This window comes from Artemia sp. Qi Xiang Cuo, chromosome 10 (assembly GCF_049724085.1).
Source record: "Artemia sp. Qi Xiang Cuo chromosome 10, ASM4972408v1, whole genome shotgun sequence".
NCBI lineage: Eukaryota > Metazoa > Arthropoda > Branchiopoda > Anostraca > Artemiidae > Artemia > Artemia sp. Qi Xiang Cuo.
The window spans coordinates 39987313-40009163 of NC_142803.1; the positions used below are offsets into that span (position 1 = coordinate 39987313).

Genomic DNA, 21851 nt, shown 5'->3' on the forward strand with positions numbered 1-21851 from the left:
GTCATAGATTAATCATCCTCAAGAGTGTGTAATTATAATACTAAACTTGAGGGTAAATTTAATTCATGGTACTGAGAAAATTCTCATACAATTTATAAATAGACCCATTTTAGTGACTTAAAGCACTATAAGGGATCAAATCGTTTCCCACACTAAGAATTGAAAAGAATAGATCCATCATGAGTTCAAATGAAAACAAAATTAAAGAATTAGAAATTGCACTACGACAAGCGCAAGAGGAGAGAATAAGACTAGAAGAGATCGCACAAGCTAGAATAAACGCTCTACACGAGCAATGTGGAGACCCCCAGTCACAAGCAGGCTTCAAAACCTATTTGTGGAGCAAGCGCCTCCCATCTCGTTACTGACACATCCAAATGAAATCCATTCATGGATTGCCACCCTTAAACAAATACAAAGGAGTTTAGGGAAAGATGATATTGCTATGATAAATCAAGCTATCTGTTATACAAGAGGAGATATACAAAGATTCGCAACAAGTTTAGACGTTCCCAACATAAGAGATTTAGACCATTTAGAAAGACTTCTAAAAGAAGCCTTTTTACACGACAAACCAGTCGCACAAAAACTACAAGAGCTGCTCTCTGAGAAACAAAGGCCATATGAGTTAGTACACCAATTTTACTCCCGGAGCAGGGGAAGGGCAAAAGGTTATGCAAATAATTCTCCTGGTATAAGAGCAAATGACATTACGATGAGTATTTTTAAAAATGGCATGCTCCCTTTCATTGGCAGCAGAGTATTAGAACAATCTAAGGCCTCGGACGACCAAGATGAATTATTAACACTTGCAAAAAGATTCGAACCAATAGATTTAATATATAGGGACTTCGCAGATATGTTCATTGGAGCAGCGGTAGTAGACTCAAGAGACAGGAATTCCACTAAAGAACCTGCAGTTAACCACAAAGTAGAATATAAAAACAAAGGCAACTATAACTATGAAAAAAGAAAATGTTTTAATTGTGGGAGACTGGGACACATGAAAGTGGATTGCAAAATCCCAAAGTGTACAAATTGTGGGAAATCCGGACATTACCGGAAAGACTGTTGGCAAAATCTAGCATGTATAAGGTGCCAAGAATTTGGGCATAGTGCAGACAAATGTATGGCACCAAATCCTATTGAAAAAAAAATAATCAGGCATGACTTAGAGGAGGTAAGTTCCAAGCAAGAAAATAAAATCACAAACCCTCCTTCTAACCAAAATGAAAATATTTGTTTTAGTGCGTTACAGGGAAATAAAACTGAACCAAGTTCTTTCCCATTTATGTGGACTGCTAATATAGCAGACCAAAATTTTGTAAAATTTTTCGTAGATAGCGGGTGCCAAAGAAGCTTGTTAAAGGAGGAAATATTTCAAAAATTTCCAGTAGAAGTTCGTAGACGCCTCAAACCATCCTCGCGAAACGTGAAATCTTTAAGTTGAGAGACTTTACCACTAATAGGAGAGATAAATGTAGCATTCTGCCTTACAGATGAGGCAAAACGGAATAAAAGATTATTTTAGAAATTTTTAGTCGTCCCAGACTTGAAATTTGACGTAATTATAGGATATGATATTTTAAACAAACTTGATTGTACGTTAAATTTAAAATATAATAAAATTTCTTTAGGGAGCACGAGCACGGAGGAAATAAATTTCCTTGCGTTTTTCACTGAAGAAATTTCGGGAAGGGGATTGGCATATATAGCAAAACAGGTCTGAATTCAGGACAATTGTTTCAAAATCATTAAGGCCAAATTGTCGAATCACTCAGCACCCTTTGTAGGTCAGGGTAACACTATAATGTTTACCGCGAATATTCAGACACAATTACACACATCTCCGTCGATATGGAAAACTTATAATAATGCAATAAAATAGTTTATTTTAATACTAGCGATGAACCTCTAAATTTGCCACAAGGTACAATCGTTGGTTCATATGAGGTGATAAACAATGAATATTTAAGGGATACGACTCTCTTAGCAGCAGGAGTAAAAGAAAATAAAGAAGAATCCCTCTCTATAGAGGAGGATAAAATTGTATTGGAAGACAGTGAATTTTTAAAAAGAATTAAAACGGGTCCGTTAAGTTCAGAAAGAAAACAAATAGTAGAGACAGTCAAGGAGGCACGCTTGTGCCTCTATATAGAGGCGACCCACCACAATGTTAAGCGATTTCAGGTCCTAGAGGTCGCAGAGAGACGGCGGTGATCGCATTTTGTAGCCCAAGCTCAAACTAAGAAACTTGCAAAATTTCATCCTCCTCCGACTTTATCTTCATGGGGTAAACTGGGCCGGAAATTTTGACCCTCCCACCACAGCCCCCCTTTAAAGTTGTCCGATTTGGCTGAAATTTAGAGGTTAATCTTTCCTAGGGCCCGGGAGCTTATCCTCGAAATTTCAGCTCAATCCCATCACTCCTTCCCTGTTTTCAAAAAACCAAATATAGTCACTTAAAATTCATCATTTCTTTTTTTTCTTATCCACGCCTACAGGCCACAGTTGGCAACTGATCCGGGTGAATGAGGACTCATTCGAAGCAGAATTCGACCTGTTAGAGCCTTTTGATATTTTCAGACCGAAAAAATTATCCCGCGAATTTACATTTACGAAAAACCTCGTTTTCCTATAAGAACCCGCTATAAGCGGGCTAGCCCGCGAAAACGCGGGCTCATTTTCCTATAAGAGCCCGCAAGCGATTTCCGGTCCTAGCAGTCACAGAGAGAAAGCGGTAATCGCATTTTGTAGCCCAAGCTCAAACTAAGAAACGTGCAAAATTTCACCCCCCTCCGACTTTATCAAGGAGGCACACTTGTGCCTCTAAAAAGAGGCGACCCACCACAATGTTAGGCGATTTCAGGTCCTAGAGGCCGCAGAGAGACGGCGGTGATCGCATTTTGTAGCCCAAGCTAAGAAACGTGCAAAATTTCATCCTCCTCCGACTTTATCTTCATGGGGTAAACTGGGCCGGAAGTTTCGACCCTCCCACCACAGCCCCCCTTTGACGTTGTTCGATTGGGCTGAAATTTAGAGGTTAGGCTTTCCTAGGGCCCAGGAGCTTGTCCTCGAAATTTCAGCTCAATCCGATCACTCCTTCCCTGTTTTCAAAAAACCAAATATAGCCACTTAAAATTCATTTCTCTTTTTTTTTCTTATCCACGTCTACAGGTCACAGTTGGCAACTGATCCAGGTAAATGAGGACTCATTCGAAGCAGAATTTGACCTGTTAGTGCCTTTTGATATTTTCAGACCGAAAAATTTATCCCCCGAATTTACTTTTACGGAAAACCTCGTTTTACTAAAATAGCCCATGTTAATTTTTCCCACCACAACCCCCCTTTAACGTTGTCTGATCGGGCTGAAATTTAGAGGATAACTTTTCCTGGGGCCTGGGAGCTTATCCTTGAAATTTCAGCTCAATCTGATCACTCCTGTTCTCAAAAACCAAATATCAAGTTTTATGGGGATTTGCTTGCTTTAAAAAATAGATTCTCTTTACTAAAAAACAATTACAATTGTGTCTCTTTAGTCAAGCGGTCAAGACTCCCGACTGTCAGGCGGAAAACCCGGGTTCGACTCACCGTCAGAGAAAATTTTTTATATACTGAATTTACAGTTTAAAAAAGAAACTCAGTTTCTTTTTTAAATAACTCCTGACACGATCAGCAAACAGTTAGTCAAGCAATAATAAGTAATAAACTGTACAAAAACGTGCTGAAATTATTTGAAAAAAACTACGTTTTTTAAAGAGTCAAAGAGGCTGAGTTACAAGGTCGAACCTTAAAACGTACAGGGATTAGGAGGCACAGTTGGGGGGCTGCCGCCCCCCATACCCCCCGCTTTCGCCGCCTTTAAATAAAAAAAAAGTTTTTTAAACTGAAAGTAAGGAGCGACATTAAATCTTAAAACGAACAGAAATTATTCCGTATATGAAAGGGGCTGTGCCCTCCTCAACGCCTCGCTCTTTACGCTAAAGTTTTTATTGTTTAAAAAAAAGAGTTGTGAAAAAGTCATACTTTAGCGTAAAGAGCGAGGCGTTGAGGAGGGCACAGCCCCTTTCATATACGGAATAATTTCTGCTCATTTTAAGATTTAATGTCGCTCCTTACTTTCAGTTTAAAAAACTTTTTTTTTTATTTAAAGGCTGCGAAAGCGGGGGTATTGGGGGGCGGCAGCCCCCCAACTGTGCCTCCTAATCCCTGTACGTTTTAAGGTTCGAACTTGTAACTCAGCCTCTTTAACTCTTTAGAAAACGTAGTTTTTTTTCAAATAATCTTGTTAAAATTGAAACGAGTCTTTGCAACTGTACCTTATGATGTAGGGCAAAATGAACTCCCAGGATATAAGGTATAAATAGACCCAGATATACCTATTAAGTGTGTCAAACAATTCCCTTTACCATTTTAATGACAGAATGCTAACAAAAACACATAAACGAAATGGTGAAAGTAGGAATAATTGAAATAAGACGTTCAGAATATACAGCTCCAATATTTTGCATAGGAAAACCAGGAAAGGATGGGAAAATTCCTCCAAAAAACTTGTGGGATGAAAGTAATAGTCGGTTCCTCATAGATTTAAGAGCAATAAATAGAGCGATAAAATGCTCACAGTGGGATATTCGGAGAATTTCAGAGGTCATCTCTGATCCATCTAAACAAACCAAATTCATTTCAACTATTGATATTAGAAATGGATTTAGTCACTGCAACTTAGCTGAAGAAAGCCAAAAATATTTTAGTTTCTCAAATAAGGGGATTTCTTATGTATTTAAACGCGTGCCACAAGGGTCAGTTTTCTCGCCCCGCGCTTTTGTTGAATTTTTAAACCAGGTCTTCGAACCCGAATTTTCTTCATTTTTATCAAGTTGTGTAGATGACTTGACAATACATACGTCAGCGAACTTTGAAGAACATTTGAAACATATTGAACTAACTTTAAAACAGGCTATAAAATTTAATCTAAGGCTTAATATTGATAAATCTCAATTTTTTTCGGGAGAATGTGACTTGTTAGGGTTTCGAGTCTCTACAGAAGGAGCGAAACCACACGTACAAAAATTAGAAGCTATAAAGAAATAAGAACCACCAAGCGACGTCACAGGAATTATGTCATTTCTAGGCTTAACAGGTTGTTACAGGGGAATCTATCATAATTACGCAAAATTAGCTGAACCTTTAATTCGACTAACTAGAAAAAATGTTCCTTTTATTTTCGGCCCAAAACAAAGGGTAGCCTTTGAAAAATTAAAAACAGAATTATTAAATCCAAATAGTATCTTTTTAGAATTTCCTGATAAAGACAAAGAATTTTAACTTGTCACGGATGCCTCGGAAAAAAGTATTGCTTCAATTTTAATGCAACAATGGAAACAACAGATAGATTCCGAATAGTGGCAACATATTCAAAGGTTCTTAATGGCGCAGCATCAAGGTTTGATAACCACAACAGGGAACTTTTTGCCTTAGTACAAAGTCTAAAGCACTTCCAAAAGAGATATTTATGGGCCGCAAGAACTCACATATTTCTAGACTGTGCTGCACTTACATATCTTAAAAGATCAAAGGATCTTCACTCAAAATTATATAGAATTGCATTTCTATTAGACAACGATTTGGCTTTTAATTTCAACAAAGCAGTGTACAAAAATAAAAAGGAAACAACACTTTAATTTAAAAATATCCCGATTCGGCGCCACTTCCGGGAGGCTTTTTCAACGGAAAAAACGAAAAGAAACAATTGTTGATTAACCTGTGAGATTTGGTTAGGGGTGGTGGACCTGGGGTTTGGTGAGCTTCTTCGTTTGTTCAAGTAAATGTTGTCTTCACTTTTAATAGATTCCCATTTGTATACTGAATGTTGAGAGGAGAGTGATCCATGGTTTCACTATAAACATTCCCTTTGGTTTTATTCTTATGTTGTTATGTTCTGGAAGTTTGTTTATAATGTAAGTTGCTTTTATTTATTTATTTTTTCTTCTTCATGTATTTAGTCGTCGTGTTTTTTTTTTTATATATATGTTTTTTTTTCGTTTCTTTTCGTTTTTTTTTGTCTAGAAAGGTTCTCGGACGCGGGGCCGAAATATTCGGAATATTTTTTTAATTAAAGTGTTGTTTCGTTTTAATTTTTGTTCAATGCTTGGTTGAAATTAAAACCCGTTCTTTCTTGCTTAATTCTTTGTCTTAACCTTTTTTTCATAGTAGATAGAGGGAGTGGAATTGACTATATTTTCTGCTCAGACCAACTTGGTCTATAAACTATGCTTGTACTATCCTTAGGCTGTTTCTCTGTAAAAGATTTAGCATATATTCCATATATTAGCATGTATTCCTCAGCTTTTCATAGAACCCATGTTTTTGAATGGTTTTCAACAGTTCTATTTACCGTGGGCCCTTGTAAGCTAATCTTATAACTACAAATTACTTTTAACTCATCTATTTATTCTTCTAAAAAAAATTTAACTCGGGAAAACACATCATGCGCCTTATTTTTTTCACTTCTCAAATCTTCAATAGATCAACTTTCCTTTACTAAAAATGCTTCCTAAGTAAGTGAAGTCCCCCGTTTGGTCAATTTCGATGAAACCGTCATCTGTTTACTCTCATTAATTTCCAGTTTAAGATATTTAGTCCTTTTAACATTAATTTTTATGTCTACCCTCGCACCTTGAACTCTCAAACTGATTTTGGACTTAGTGGTCATGAGTTATTTAGAGTAATTCAGAAAATGATTGGATCCAAGTCATAAATAAATATCTTCCTCAGACGCAGGGATGAAAATATAATGCTATGCGTAGTATCTGAAATTATGCATTGTAAATAGTTCAAACATAGTCCGTTTGCACTTCATTGCGTCATGTATTCTCGAGCTTCCCATGAGCCATGTATTCTTCAAGTTTGAAGTAACCAGGCTTTCATGCGTTATTAGCCTTACTCATGATTTCATAGCTAATATGAAAAGCTTACTTAACTTAGTTCATTGAAGGTTTTTAGTCGGGAGTACGGACACAAAGACTACTGCTTAGCTCACTTATTCACGGATATTAAGTTTGATGGAGGAATATTAGGATTGGCTTATGTTGGATCACCTCGAAGGAATTCTGTTGGCGGTATATGTACTCCTGGTATGTGAAGCTGCTACTCATATTTTTTTTTTCATTTTTTATTTTCTTCAATATATTAAGGAATATTTTACCTCCTTTTATATTTAAATCGAATAAGATCTATAAAAGTTTCTGTTCAATTTGTAACTACAATTCTACTCTGAACAATAGTGATTGAAGTGTTATTACGCGCCTTTATACTATGAAAGGGCCTTTGATACAAGATTGATTAACTTGTTAGCTTTCTTTATGTTGTTTTGCCTTACAAGGAGTGAAAGTTTATGGTATCGTCGAATCCCTTTTTTACTAGAAATGCTGTATTAATGAAATGGTTATGGACTTAACTCCCAACCGTGTCCCAAATGTGTCAACAGATGTCTTTTTTTAGTATAATTGTGTCATTTTCATAATTTTTTTATGTGTCATTTTATTTACGAGAAGGCATATTTTTAGGTTTGTTTTTACCTTTAAGTTCTCTTGTGACTTCCAAATGACTCCCCCACTCTTACAGAAAATTGATTGCAGTGGTGATGAGATTAGTTTTGTACCCTTTTTTCCCAGCTCTTATCTTTCTTGAATCATTTCATATTTTGTTCTTTCTTTGTCAATTATTCTAATTTTATATTTCATTTTTATATAGTCGACTATATGGCAATACTAAGTTACCTTTTCATTATTTTATTATATGAACGAGCTCAGTTTTATAAACATTTAAAAAATGCTTCAATTAGTGTTCGTTAACCTCGAAAGGATTTTTGACACTAATAAAATAGCTCCCAACTTCGGAGTTTGTAAGTTTGGCAACAATACCGATAAGAAAGTGATTTTGCCATTTTCATTGCACTTAGAGCTGATATTTTTGTATGTCTTTTCCCGTTTATCCCTTAAACTTCTTTTGCTATTTTTCCACGGTGATTTTGGCTTTTTTATTGACGTTTATGAGAGGAGATATTTTTGTATGTCTTTCCACCGTGTATTCCTTAAACTTCTCTTGCCATTTTGCCACGTTGATTTTACCATTTTAATTGGCATTTACGAAGGGAAATATTTTTGTATTTCTTTTCACCGTGAATTCCTTAAATTACCTTTATCATTTTTCCCCGTTGATTTGGACATATTCATTGGAATTTACTAAGGGAAATATTTTTGTATGTATTTTAAACATGTATTCCTTAAATTTCTATTGCCATTTTGGCACAGTGATTTTGCCATTTTCATTGACATTTACGGGAAGAGATATTTTCGTATGTCTTTTCACCATGTATCCCTTAAACTTCTCTTTCCATTTTGCTACGGTGATTTTGCTATTTTCGATTGCGTTTACGAGATGAGATATTTTCATATTTCTTTTCACCATGTATCCCTTAAATTCCTTTTACCATTTTTCCACGGTGACTTTGCCATTTTCATTGGCATTTACGAGAGGAGATATTTTCATATTTCTTTTCATCATATAGCCCTTAAACTTCTCTTGTCATTTTGCCACAGTGGTTTTGCCATTTTCAGTTGCGTCTACGAGAGGAGATATTTTCATATTTCTTTTCATCATATAGCCCTTAAACTTCTCTTGCCATTTTGCCACAGTGGTTTTGCCATTTTCAGTTGCGTCTACGAGAGGAGATATTTTCGCATTTCTTTTCACCATGTATCCCTTAAACTTCTCTTTCGATTTTGCCACGGTGATTTTGCCATTTTCGTTGGCGTTTCGAGAGGAGATACTCTCGAAAATGTCTTCACCATTTATCCCTTAACTTCTCTCATTACCTCTAAATGGCTCTTTCTGCTCCTATCATAGAATGTGATATTGGTGATTATGGTAGTTGTTTTTCTGCCAGCTCAAAGCTCTAAATATCAACACGGCCCCGCGTTCGGCCCCGCGTCCGAGAACCTTTCTAGAAAAAAAAAAACGAAAAGAAACGAAAAAAAAACATATATATAAAAAAAAAAAAATGACGACTAAATACATTAAGAAGAAAAAATAAATAAACAAAAGCAAATTACATTATAAAAAAACTTCCAGCATAAGAATAAAACATAACAACATAAGAATAAAACCAAAGGGAATGTTTATAGTGAAACCATGGATCACTCTCCTCTCAACATTCAGTATACAAATGGGAATCTATTAAAAGTGAAGACAACATTTACTTGAACAAACGAAGAAGCTCACCAAACCCCAGGTCCACCACCCCTAACCAAATCTCACAGGTTAATCAACAATTGTTTCTTTTCGTTTTTTCCGTTGAAAAAGCCTCCCGGAAGTGGCGCCGAATCGGGATATTTTTAAATTAAAGTGTTGTTTCCTTTTTATTTTTGTACACTGCTTTGTTGAAATTAAAAGCCGTTTTTTCTTGCTTAAACGAAAAAACAGCGTAGTCTAAGAAATTATTTAGATTAAGGCGATTGGTAATGTTTTACAAATGAATGATGATTTTTGTCGAAAGCTGTGTTTTTTAATAATGAAGCAGGTTAAAAGGAGAAATAGGACCTCCAGGTGAAAGAGGTTAGAAGACAAGATATGAAGATACCAGGCACTTCAAGGGAGGGAGTGTAGAGCAAAGATCAGAGTAGTAGGTTAGACGAGGAGCATGCGCTATGGTATTGACCTTAGGTGGTTTGGTGCTATAATGAGTTGTTAGTGATAGTAATGCTAGTAGTCGAACCGTTAAAGCATAAATAATTTATTACTGCGTTTCTAATACTGCTAAAGAACTTTACCTGCTAGTGGTTAGCAGTGCAATTCATTCTTTGCTAATTACCATTGCTATTAACTTGCACAATTAATTCTAAATCGTTCCAGCCATTAAGTGAATGAGCAGGTTTGTGTTGATATTCTGCGGTCTACTTCATACAGGCATTTGGTAACACTTCTCAAAGGAACTCTTAATAACCACTATACCCCCCCCCCCCACCCAGGAAACAAAAAATAAAGAAGGCACAGGATCTTGCAGTATTCATGAAAAATCTGATACCTTTCTGGTGATGTTTCTCCCATTATTACCCCCTCCCTCTCTTTCTTCGGAAAAAAATTTCTATAGGTGACTTAGAGCTTAGCATAGAATGGAGCATTGGAATAGCTCTTCCTCTATCATAATAATTTTTTTTTTACTTGACACAAAAAGCACAGATGTTAGCAAATCTTATAATGCAGAAAAGACAACCCCTATATGATATTAAATTAAAAAAAACAAGTTTTTTTAACTGAAAGTAAGGAACGACGTTAAAACTTAAAACGAACAGAAATTATTCCGTATATGAAAGGGGCTGTCCCCTCCTCAACGCCTCGCTCTTTACGCTAAAGTTTTTTATTGTTAAAAAAAATAAGAGCTGTGAGAAAATCAAACTTTAGCGTAAAGAACGAGGCGTTGAGGAGGGGACAGCCCCTTTCATATACGGAATAATTTCTGTTCGTTTTAAGTTTTAATGTAGTTCCTTACTTTCAGTTAAAAAAACTTGTTTTTTTTATTTAATTTTTGAACGTTTTTGAATTAATGCAGGTTTTGATTTTGCCTCCCCGTACATGAATAATTAAAACAAAATTTGCATATTAATTTTACTTTTATTTGGTTAAATGGCTTTCTCGAAACTTGATTAATTTCATTTACGAACGTTTTTATTATTAATAAATATACGTAACTTACAAATTAACTTACGTAACGAACTTCTATATTCATATATTTTTAATACGTATATTAGGGGGCTCGCCCCCTAGTCAATACCTCGCTCTTTAAGCTAAAGTTTGAATTTTGGTCCAATTCTTAAAAAAGGACCTCTTAATCACAAAGGCCGTTATTTAGAATAAATAGCTTTTATGAAAGTACTAAAAAATCTTTGGCTTAAAGAGCAAGGTATTGGCAAGGGGATGAACCCAATCATACACGTAATTTTTTCTGTTCTTTTTAAGTTTTGATGTTACTCCTTATTTTCAGTTGGAAAACTTGTTTTTTTTTATATATAATTTCTGATCTTTATTTAAATAATGCTGGGAAATCCGGCACCCCCTTCATAGCAATGTCTCTTCTCCCATGAAAACTTCCTTCATGGTAAGATCCTCCCACATAACCCCGGCCCACGCCTCCCCCCCCCACAAACAGAAAAAATCCCCTCTGAAAACGGCTGTATACTTCCCAATAACCAATACTATATGTTAACATTGGATAAAGTTCATAACTTTCATCCCTCCCCCTGGGGACTTCGGGGGATTAAGTCATCCTAAAAGACATATTTATCATATTTTCGACCATGCTAAATTCGTGCAGCATCTCAAGAAGAAAAAATATAACGCACAAATGGGGGTAACAATAGGTAAAAATGGGAAACCAGTTAGTAATATTTAAAGACATTTTTTGTCCATAAAAATTCAAATATTAGCAGTCTGTTGATACCCAAAGATAGCTAAACCTTATTAAGCTGTTTTATGCCATATGTTTTAGATTATTTTGATGATTTTTTCCCCACGTTTCTTTTTCTAATTTTGCCCCTGCTACTACCAAAAATTCCATAACTGCATGCGGTGGTATTTTGTTTGTTAAAAATTTAATTCTTGAGTATTCTTAATTTTATAAGATGTATATGTTATGTCAGTTTCCACGTAACCCTTTTTCAGCAGTCAGATATAATTAGTAAATACCTTGATAATTTAAGTGTATTTAAAGCCTGGACTTAGTTATATTGACTTTTTTTTAAGTAATACTTATTTTTATAAAACATCCTTTGCTGACTATATATAGTTTAGAGTCAATAAAGTATTATAACGTTAAAATTTAAAAAAATTAGTTTCATTCAGATTGGCTTCTGAAAGGTTTAAATAGATGTTTTTAAGAAGCTAAGCAAAAGTCTTGATTTGGACATACAACTGGAAAAAGCTAGTTTTATAAAACTCGTAGTACATCTCATTTTATTCTGGTCTAATATATTATCAGCTCGACAGCCGGAGCCCCTTCAAAATAACCTTCTGAGACCCCCAGAGCCCAACATAAATATCGTGGCCCTATTTTGGATAGAGGTATTGCAAAAAAAAAACTGGAGATGTGCTGGTTTACGTCAAATTTAAATCAGAGTATTACCTGTTATATTACATATTTCTCCTGGTTCCATTCTCATATTGTGCCAAGAGATGAAGACAAGCTATGTTGCTGCTATATCTATGGAACTACTATCTTACACAAAGAAACTAGGTTTGTGTTGCAAGGGCAACAAGAAGTGTTGCAGCAGCCTTCATTCACTTCGCCCAAAGAAGTGTTGCAGGAGGAGCACTTTGATTTTGTTTCTTCATCATTGATTAAATCCTGTAGTTGTTTATCCCTCAGAACTTTATAAATGGTAGTCATTATTACTCTTAAATGAATCATAAAACAATGCAAAGCAATTAAAACATAAAGCTAAGAAGCAATGATGATGAAGATGATGAACGAATTAAAGACCCCTCTTGACTGCTCGGTCACTTGGGTCTTCTTTCAATAAATCTGGATCCCACTTTAGTTAGTCAATCATCAATAATCTGCTCTGTCACATTAATTAATCATAATTGTTCTTCCCATCACATTGTCCTATCTCTCCCAATGGCAGTTATAAACTGTACAACCAGCTTTAGGATCTGTATATTGTCACTATCATTTGCAAATCCTCCCAAAATCAAATTTACACTCAACTGTTTTCTTCTTTCCTGAAAAAACGCCTTGAGAGTGTACTTATCACAATCTATAAGAAGATGTACCAGACTTTCTTCTTTGTCACAAAACTCCCAGTTACTTGACTCTCCATAAAACTTCGGCCTGTATAATTTTGTATCTGCATGGCCTGATCTAAGACAAAATGCTAATCTTCCCTCTGTCCTACTTACTCCTTGGTACAAATGTCTCTCGAACTTTAGTGCTTCTGGTCGGGTAACAAACCAATTCCCTGAGTGATTTCTGTTGTCCTCAAAATCATATGCTCTTACTGACTGCTCCAATTGATCTAATTTTATTGCAGATCTAGGAGTTGAACCACTAGTAAATACAGTTATTGTTTTACATGCCATTTTAGCAGCTGTGTCGGCACTCTCATTCCCTAAAATCTAAAGCTAAGAAGCAATGCTTGAATAAGCCAAATATTTAAACTTTATGCGCGAAAAAAGGAGAAGAAAGGAAGGACATTTAAAGAACAGTCATTACGCTACAAAGAGGAAACAAAAAAAAACACTAACAATTTGATTGCTGATGAAATGATAGGCAATGGCAACGAAGGAGGGAATAATATATGAAAGATTAAACTGAATCAGACAAATGATTGCAAGCGGAAGTTATTCGGTAAATGAAACTAAGCTGGAATCGGAGCGTACTTTATTTGTGGGAACGGAGTTAACTTTACGGAGCTGAAGAACGCAAATAGCAAAAGATCCACCATGGATATCAATCACCCCAGAGGTTAAACTAGAATTCCTCCCCCAAAAAAAGGAACAAATTGAATCCCAAACTGCAATCCAACATTTTGGACAGCTCCTAAAAAAGGAATATGATGGATATAACCAACTATATGTTGATGGATCATTAAGTGAAGATGGATGTGGAAGTGGGTGCTTTCTAAGAGAGCACAGCCTATGCATTATGAAAAAACATAAGGCAGGGATCAGCATACTAACAGCCGATGTAGCTGCCATCAATCAGAGATGCTAATTAAACTGAAATAGAGCAATAAACATATAGTAGTATTCTCTGACTCCAAATCTGCTCTCAATATCCTAACGAACCCTAACTTTGAAACACTGGACATAGACTTACATCAAACTAAGGAAAACATTAGCAGCCTTGGAAGATTAGGCTGTATTATTAAATTTCAATATATACCTAGTCACCTGGGTAGAGAAGGAAATGAAAAAGCAGACAATATAGCAAAGCAAGGAGCAAAAAGCCAAATGGAACCAATGAAACCTCTAACTATTAGGGACATAGCTAGATTGCAACTGAAAACATTACACAATTTACAACAATCAAATCCATCCTCCTTTCTAACCAGGATGCGGTCAGTCTGTTTTCATTGCCTGTGTACAAATCCAGCTAACCTCGGCTACCATTCTTTTTCACATAAAATTAGGCAACCAAATGGACAAGTTACCAGTAGTCCATTTTGCAGGTACTGTAAGATCAAAGAAGAAACCCCTGAGCACATACTACTGAAATGTAAAATCCTGGGAAGAAAACAAGTGAATCTCCTCAATTTGAAAGTTCAACTAGGACTGAATTCAAACCCTCTGACAAATGTAAAAACTTTGACCCAATCTTCAAAAAGAGATTTTTTCATACATGCTTTCAAACTGTTAATGGATCTAAACCTACAACACTATACATAACACTTTACTAATAATTGCCAAACTACGTCTTGACTTCATTTCATTTTTAAGCATTTGTATGAAGCATTTCCCAAAAATAAAATTTTCTGATCTAAATTGGGTCAGAAGTGAATAAAAAAAATAGATGAATTAGCAGAAGCATGCAAATCTTCATCCGTGAAGAGAAAAAAAGTATTCAATTCCGAAGCAATTAAAATATAAAGTCTGTTTGCGCCTCCACCAGGGCTGTAAAGCTAAATAGTCCAAAAGATTTTTTTGATCTCTTCTTGGCCGTAAGTACTTTCTTGCTAAATTTTAAGTCGATTCCGACACTTTAGTGCGATAGGCATGTGTTGCTCAGAAGGGGTGGACGCCTCTGAAAGTCCATTCGATTTCTTTTTGGTCCAAAATGACTTTTCTTATAAATTTCAAGAAGATTGGAGACCAAAGAAAGGAAACATGCTTTTGAAAATCACCATTGTCATGTCCAGTAGACACGGGGTACTTCCTCTTGGTTTTCCAGCTGACCAGTCAAAAAAAAGGAGGAAATGCCTGCTTAATTTATGCTGAAAAATTGGCGATGGAATTTGATCTTGGAGGTTCCAAGGAACCACTCTTGTGCCTCTGATTCTAGAGACAACAAATTTTTGCAGTTAAGGTGAGGCTGGCTTCAAGGGGTCATGGGCCCATTATGTGCTAATATTTATACATATTGAAAATCATTCCTCTTTTTCAATTAGGGAAAATTGCATTAAGTCTAGCTTTTCTCTGAAAAGCTCTACGTGGGGTGGGGGTTGAAAGGGTAAATATTCCTCTTTGGTTTTCTAGCCGTACAAATTGGAAATCTTTGTGTGACTCCAACTTTAAAAGACAACATATGCGTACCATTCTACTAGAAAGTTGGCATCATAAAAGTGAATGAAGAGGGTGAGTTGAAGGTTTTAAGGACCTAGTTTCGTGCCTCAATCAATCCCGATTAGAAATCATTTCCTGATTCCAATTCAAAACATTTCAACATGTGACGAGTCAGTTGAAATGAAATGCAAATAATCTTAATTATTAGGAAATGTAAGAAAACAGACATTTCTTGTGCAAAGATAATCAGATTGTCAGTTAAAATCTAGACACATCCAGTTTAAGAGATTGACGGAAGGTTTGGTGAAATACATCTGCTATTGAAGTTTGGAACAATATATATTAATTGTTATCTTTTGGAAGTGGTTTACATTTTGATTGGCAAGTTCTATGGGCCTATGAGTTTTATGATTGGCTGAAAAAAGATGTAAAACCAAGGACTGGCAAAGGAACTAGAGGCTGGGTGTTCTATCGTGAGGGCCTGGACAGTAATTGTAGCTATTTACATGTTATTTACATGTATTTTGAGACTTTCTAAATCCACTAAACTTGGAAACGAGCATGTGCTGTTAAGTAACTTCAAATTAGGTATTTAAGTAACTTCAAATTAGGTATGATTATCTTCAAATTCAGAGTTAAAGTCCATTACCAGTAGCGTCAGTCCACTAAAATCGGGAGGGGGGTAAGGTATGTTTTTCAAAGCCTAGGAATGGAGCTTTTTTTCAATGAAAATACCAGAAAGGGTATTTTCAAAATCTAGGAGGGTGGGGGAAAATGACAGCATCCTCTCCTTTCCCCCAGTTAAAACCACTGTCCATTGTTTTTGAAGAACTGCCCTGACAACACACTACAAGAGTTAGATATAAAATTTTAGGGTTTATGGTAATGATTGGGAAACAAAATATTTGTATCCTATCAGTTTTTTTTTTTTTTTTTTTTTTTGAATGTTTAGGTGATGCCCTTAATGGCCCAAGCCTCAACTCAGTTTGGTAATTCCCGCCGTAAAAAGAATTTTGAGACTTTCTCAGAATTTTGAATAATAATAACAGAGTTATATTGTCATAAGCTTCCGTTGGGGTCAATAAGCACAGTACAAAAGATGTAATGAAAAGATAACCCACTCCCATGGCTTTTGTTATTTTGTCTTATGCATCCGTTGGGCCTAAGAGCTATAAGCATTGTACCAAGGGTGTAATTAAAAGGTAACCCATGCCTATGACCTTTAGTTATATTGTCTTAAGTTTCCATTGGGTCTAATGGCTATAAGCATAGTACTAAGGGTGTAATGAAATGATCACCTTCCTTCTCCCCCATGACCTTCAATTGTTAAGAAAAGGCTTCCTTGCTGCTAAAAAAAACTAGCGGTGTCTGGGAGTTGGAGGAGGACAAGAGGTGCCGCCAGCTCACTTTGGCTCGTCAGTCCTGTAATTTGATGATCTTTGCGAGATTCGGGTTCAAAAAGTTGTAATAAACCTTTTCTTTTTGCAAATAAGTTGAGGCGTAAGGGGCAAGAGGAAGGGGGAGGAGCTTGCCTCCAGCTTTTCTTTGCAACGAATCAGGTCTTAACTTGTTGTTCAGCAGAGTCATTATTCAGTTCTTTTCGGGTGTGTGCCACAACAGCGAACGATTCAGTCCCTCATAATTTTTAAAATGGTGTAATTGGCTATCTATCAGCATTAAAAAGAAAATTATTTATTTTAAAAATGGATTTTTTTGCCATGGGACAACTTTCTAATATCGCTAGTCACTACTAAGAAAGCAGCAAAGGGAAACCTCAGTTTTTCTAACTATGGTAGATAATGGTACTATTGCATTTTAGGAGGCAAATATAATACCTTTCCTCTACCTCAGCTCCAAACACAGAAAATAGAACACACAAACTCAGCAGACTCGATAACAGGAATGGCTGGTAAAAATATAGATGATAGCACTTTCGGTCCCCTGAAGAAATACACCTTATTTCGAGCTTTGATTTTTTTAACTTATTATTATTCTAAGGAAGTATTTCGACAACGGGTCAAAGCATCGTCGCACATCTTAAACAATTTTATTAGGTTCTGATATAGCTTCCATTTGAAACTGCAAGCTGATTGCTTGAACAAAGCTTTCAGTTTGAAAACAAGCCACGAACAAACAGAAGCTTGGTGAAAAAATTCAGACAGTCTTTTCTGACATAGACCCAATAAAATCCACTTGATCTCTTACATTGGCACACAGGACAAGCGAAAGCCATACTTTTTGGCCCCAGGCAAAAATTATACATAGCTTTTTAAGATGTAAAATTAAACAAAAAAACAAGTTTTTTCAGCTGAAAGTAAGGAGCAACATTAAAACTTAAAATGAACAGAAATTATTACGTATATGAGGGGGGGTACTACTCCAAACCACCTCGCTCTCTACGCTAATGGTTTTTTTATACTTTAAAAAAGCTTCTTACTGTTCTAATTAAACGAACATAGTATTTCAGGAGTCGCTCTTAAATAATTGGGACAGAATTCAAACTTTAACGTAAAGAGCGAGGTGGTTTGAAGAAGTAACCCCCCTCACATACGCAATAATTTCTGTTCGTTTTAAGTTTTACTGTTTCTCCTTTACTTTCAATTGAAAAAAAACGTTTTTTAAATAATTCCTGGGAATCTGGCTACTCCTCCACGGAAAAATTCCTTCTCCCCAAGGATTTATTCTCTAGACAATCCAATCCTGGTGAAAATTTACCCCGGACAATTACACCCTTAACATCTAAACGCGTGAAATTGAGTTGGCAATGAGAAAGCAAGACATAAGAAGAATTGTCTATAGGTATTCAGGCAAATTCCTCCAGTGTAAAATTTTTCCTGAAAAATTAATACCGTGGAAACTTCCCTCTCTATGGAAAATTATCCCAGTGGAAAACCGCCCCAGCAGATAATTCCACCCCCTCTCCCGAAAAATGTATGTATACTTCCCAATAACAAATACTTTGCGTAAACAATGGACAAATTTTGTAACTTAAAAGCCTTTCCCTAGGGGCTGTAGGAGGGTCATGATATCCCCAAAGGCACAGTTATTCGGCCTTTCAACTATGCTGAAATAGCTATCTCAAAATTTTGATCTGACGACTTTGGAAAAAAAGGAGCGTAGGAGGGGGCCTAGCTGCCCTCGTATTTTCGATCAATTAAAGAGGGCACTAGAACTTTTAATTTCCGTTTGAATGAGCCCTCTCAAGATATTCTAGGATCACTGGGTCGATACAATCACCCCTGGGAAAACAAATAAAGAAAAAAAACACGCATTCGTGATCGCTCTTCTGGCAAAAAATACAAAATTCCACATTTTTTCAGATATGCACTTGAAACTCTTCATTAAGATTCTATGACTTTTAGAGGAAGTTTTCCCCTTTTTTTCAAAAATCAAGTAAATTTTCTCAGGCTCGTAACCTTTGATGGGTAAGATTAAACTCATATAAGATTAAGATTAAGATAATCTTATATAAGGTAAGATTAAGAAACTTATATATTTGAATTTAGCATAAAACTCAATTCTTTTGATACATCTTTTGGTATCAAAATTCCTCTTTTTAGAGTTTCAGTTGGTATTGAACCAGGTCGCTCTTTACTTACAGTTCGTTACCACGAACTGTTTGAACTTATGCCAGTCCGGCTGGAAGTTCACTCTTCTCGTAAAACCCGCAGAGGTTTAAACCCTTACTGTTCACTCGGTGCAAAATGGAATCAGTGGCACAGGAAAGGAAAAAGCGAGACAAAATTAAAATGTTACTGCCGCAGCTCAATAAATGTAAGTTTAAATACCCTAATAACTTAATATCACTTAATAAGAATAAATGCAAGCTTAAATTTATTTATTTAGCATAAATCTTTGAATCATTTTTTGGTCTCCGATTTCCTTCAAATGGTTATTTAGCATAAATCTTTGATTCATTTTTGGGTCTCTGATTGCCTTCAAATGGTTCACGGAACGGATAGATCAATTGAATTACTCTTACTCTTTACCTATCTACCTCAGTTCTGCCCTAACATGGATGATAGACTTTCACCAACAAGTGAAATTAATCTTTTTTATATAATTCTGAAAAAGTAAAGCCAGCTCTACCTGTCACGGAGACTATCTGTCTTGGCGTTACTCTAATTAGCCATGGCTCTCTTGTCTTTTATCACATCCACCAAGTTGATAATCCAAAAATCAATGGACTCGATTGATTTAGCACAACTAAATAAACGCAAGTTTATATACCCTAATGACTTAATATTACTTAACAAAAATTATCCTCTGCTAATGCTTATTTTCATTACTGCATATTACTACGTATTTATTTGTATCATAGTCATTTGTTTTTATTTATTGATATTGGTACATATTACTCTCTTCGTACATTTGACATTTCAGATCAGTTTCTTAACCTGAGTTTAGCCAATGTATGGTGAGGGAGCTATAGCTTTTTGTCTAACCACCAATCTGATAAATACTTTTGGTCGTTGTTACTTTTTTTTATTATTATTATTCTTGAGCATTGTTGATTTGCCGCCTTCAATCCTTTTTGTCATTGGTATCAACGTTGACTCCTCTACTTATAGTTCTGAATTACAGATCAGTTTGGTTGATAGAGTTCATTCAATGATATCTATGCTGAGACAGTTTTTCGTGACCATCCTGATCAAACAGATGGTGCAATAACGGGTATGGGTTTTGTCATTAAGAAAATAATAGTTCACTCAGAGCCAAACCGGGTGAGGGATGGAGAGCTGCACTATAATATGGAACGGAGATCCTGGGATGTTAGAACCCTTCTTGAGGTTGGTGAGCTATTTTTGCTTTTAACACGCTGTGCTAAATAGGTATACCGCCTTTTTAGAAATAAGGATTTTGAGAAAAAGTCTCAAAGCGTTTGACTGAAAACTTTTAAGTATGAAAATAAAGCTCTTTGATTTCTTAATTGAAGGAACGTTTCTTTTGTGTATATAGATTCGGGTTTTATTTTTAATCTATAAATGCTGTTTTTGGATCCATATAAATTTTTTTTAGAAATTACTAGAAACAATGTGCAGTTAGAATAATCCTTAAAGATTTGGCTCACATGAGAGGCATAAGCAAATATTCGAGCGAACGGTCAAAAACTGTCCTAAAATCTAAAGTGAACATTCTCATATTTTTTGTAGAACTGAATAGAAAAAAAATAATTATCAAAAAGATTCGTTCAGAAGATAATTTACGTAAGGTAAATTGATAAGCTAGACTAAATTAATTAACTAACCTCTGAAGCTATTCCTCTTTTTTGGCTATTGAGCTATTTATGTACTTTGCATGCATTACTATCAAAATTTGTTAATGTTTTTTTGTCAGGAACTGAGATTTGGCCCTTATTACTGCATCAATTTTACCAACTAAACAAATTAGATTAATTATTACTACACTGGAAGAAAATGCAAGTGTCGCCAAGCACTAAATGGCATTTGTCGATACTAGCGCTAGTTCCCACTCTTGTAAGTTACCCATAATCTTTGGTACAGACGCAAAGACTTGATAGAAAAAAAAACGCTTTGAAACATTAATGTAATGAGAAGTCTCGGATCTGAACATTTTCCTTTATTGTTTCAGGTACATTTAACATGTAATTCATGGACGCACATAACTAGTCTTACTTTGTTATTTCTTATTCGGTAAAAACTTTAAACTAGCTTACAGTATGCCCTTTTTTTCTTTCTTCTCGATGCTTGGTACTTTTGCTAAAACATTCTCTTTTCCTTCATGGGCAACATTATCTTATTAAAAACATATTGGTGTAAATAATTTTCACTATATTCAGCTGCAACGTAAATGCTAGAGGTAAGAAAAAGAAAAGAGGATTCGTGCTACATATACTTTCGTGAAATATTTAAATAAATAAGGCCAATTCAAACAGTAATTCTGTAAGAAAGAGTACATCGGGACAAATCAAGTGTTTTGGAAAATTAAGAATAAATATTTTTTCAAAATCATGAATATAAAAATGCATCTTTCAATATCTATTTTTAATCTAAACTCAACAAAAGCTAAATGTTGTTTTTATTCACAATTGCTTAAAGCACGTAAATTTTGAAAAACAGTAAAATATAAATATTTTGGTGCATGGATAGCACACCTTAATCGCGTTGAGAGCTTTAAGATCCCCCGGATCTGTAGATATGATTTAGTTAAAATATAATATCTGGAACAGGATAAATGTCTAGGTTACATTTTTTCTTTGAATATCTCTGAAACTAAATCATGATTAATTATTTGCTATTTCTGTTCAAGTTCGTGGTAACAAACTGTAAGTAAGGAGCGACCCGGCTCAATGGTAATCTAAACTCTAAAAAACGGAATTTTGATACCAATAGATACATCAAAAGAATAGAATTTTAATGCTGATTTCAAATATATAAGTTTCATCAAGTTTAGTCCTGCCAATCAAAAGTTAGGCGCCTGTGAAAATTTGGCTGATTTTCGAAAAAAGGAGGAAAGATCCCCTAAAAAATATAGAACCTTAATGAAAATCACACCATCATATTCAGCGTATCAGAAAAACCTACTGCAGAGGTTTCAAGCTCCTATCTACAAAA

General features: G+C 35.4%; 1 protein-coding gene across 1 annotated transcript in view; it reads left to right on the forward strand.

Annotated features, from left to right (window-relative positions):
• The first annotated feature begins 445 nt into the window (after positions 1–445).
• LOC148947759 (ADAM 17-like protease) overlaps positions 446–21851 on the forward strand; it is a 44020-nt gene continuing 22614 nt past the window's right edge. Inside the window, 5 exon segments of the mRNA XM_089095998.1 lie at positions 446–1180; positions 6995–7133; positions 17096–17277; positions 19861–19887; positions 19890–20066. Of these exon segments, the coding sequence (XP_088952124.1) occupies positions 446–1180; positions 6995–7133; positions 17096–17277; positions 19861–19887; positions 19890–20066 (1260 nt within the window).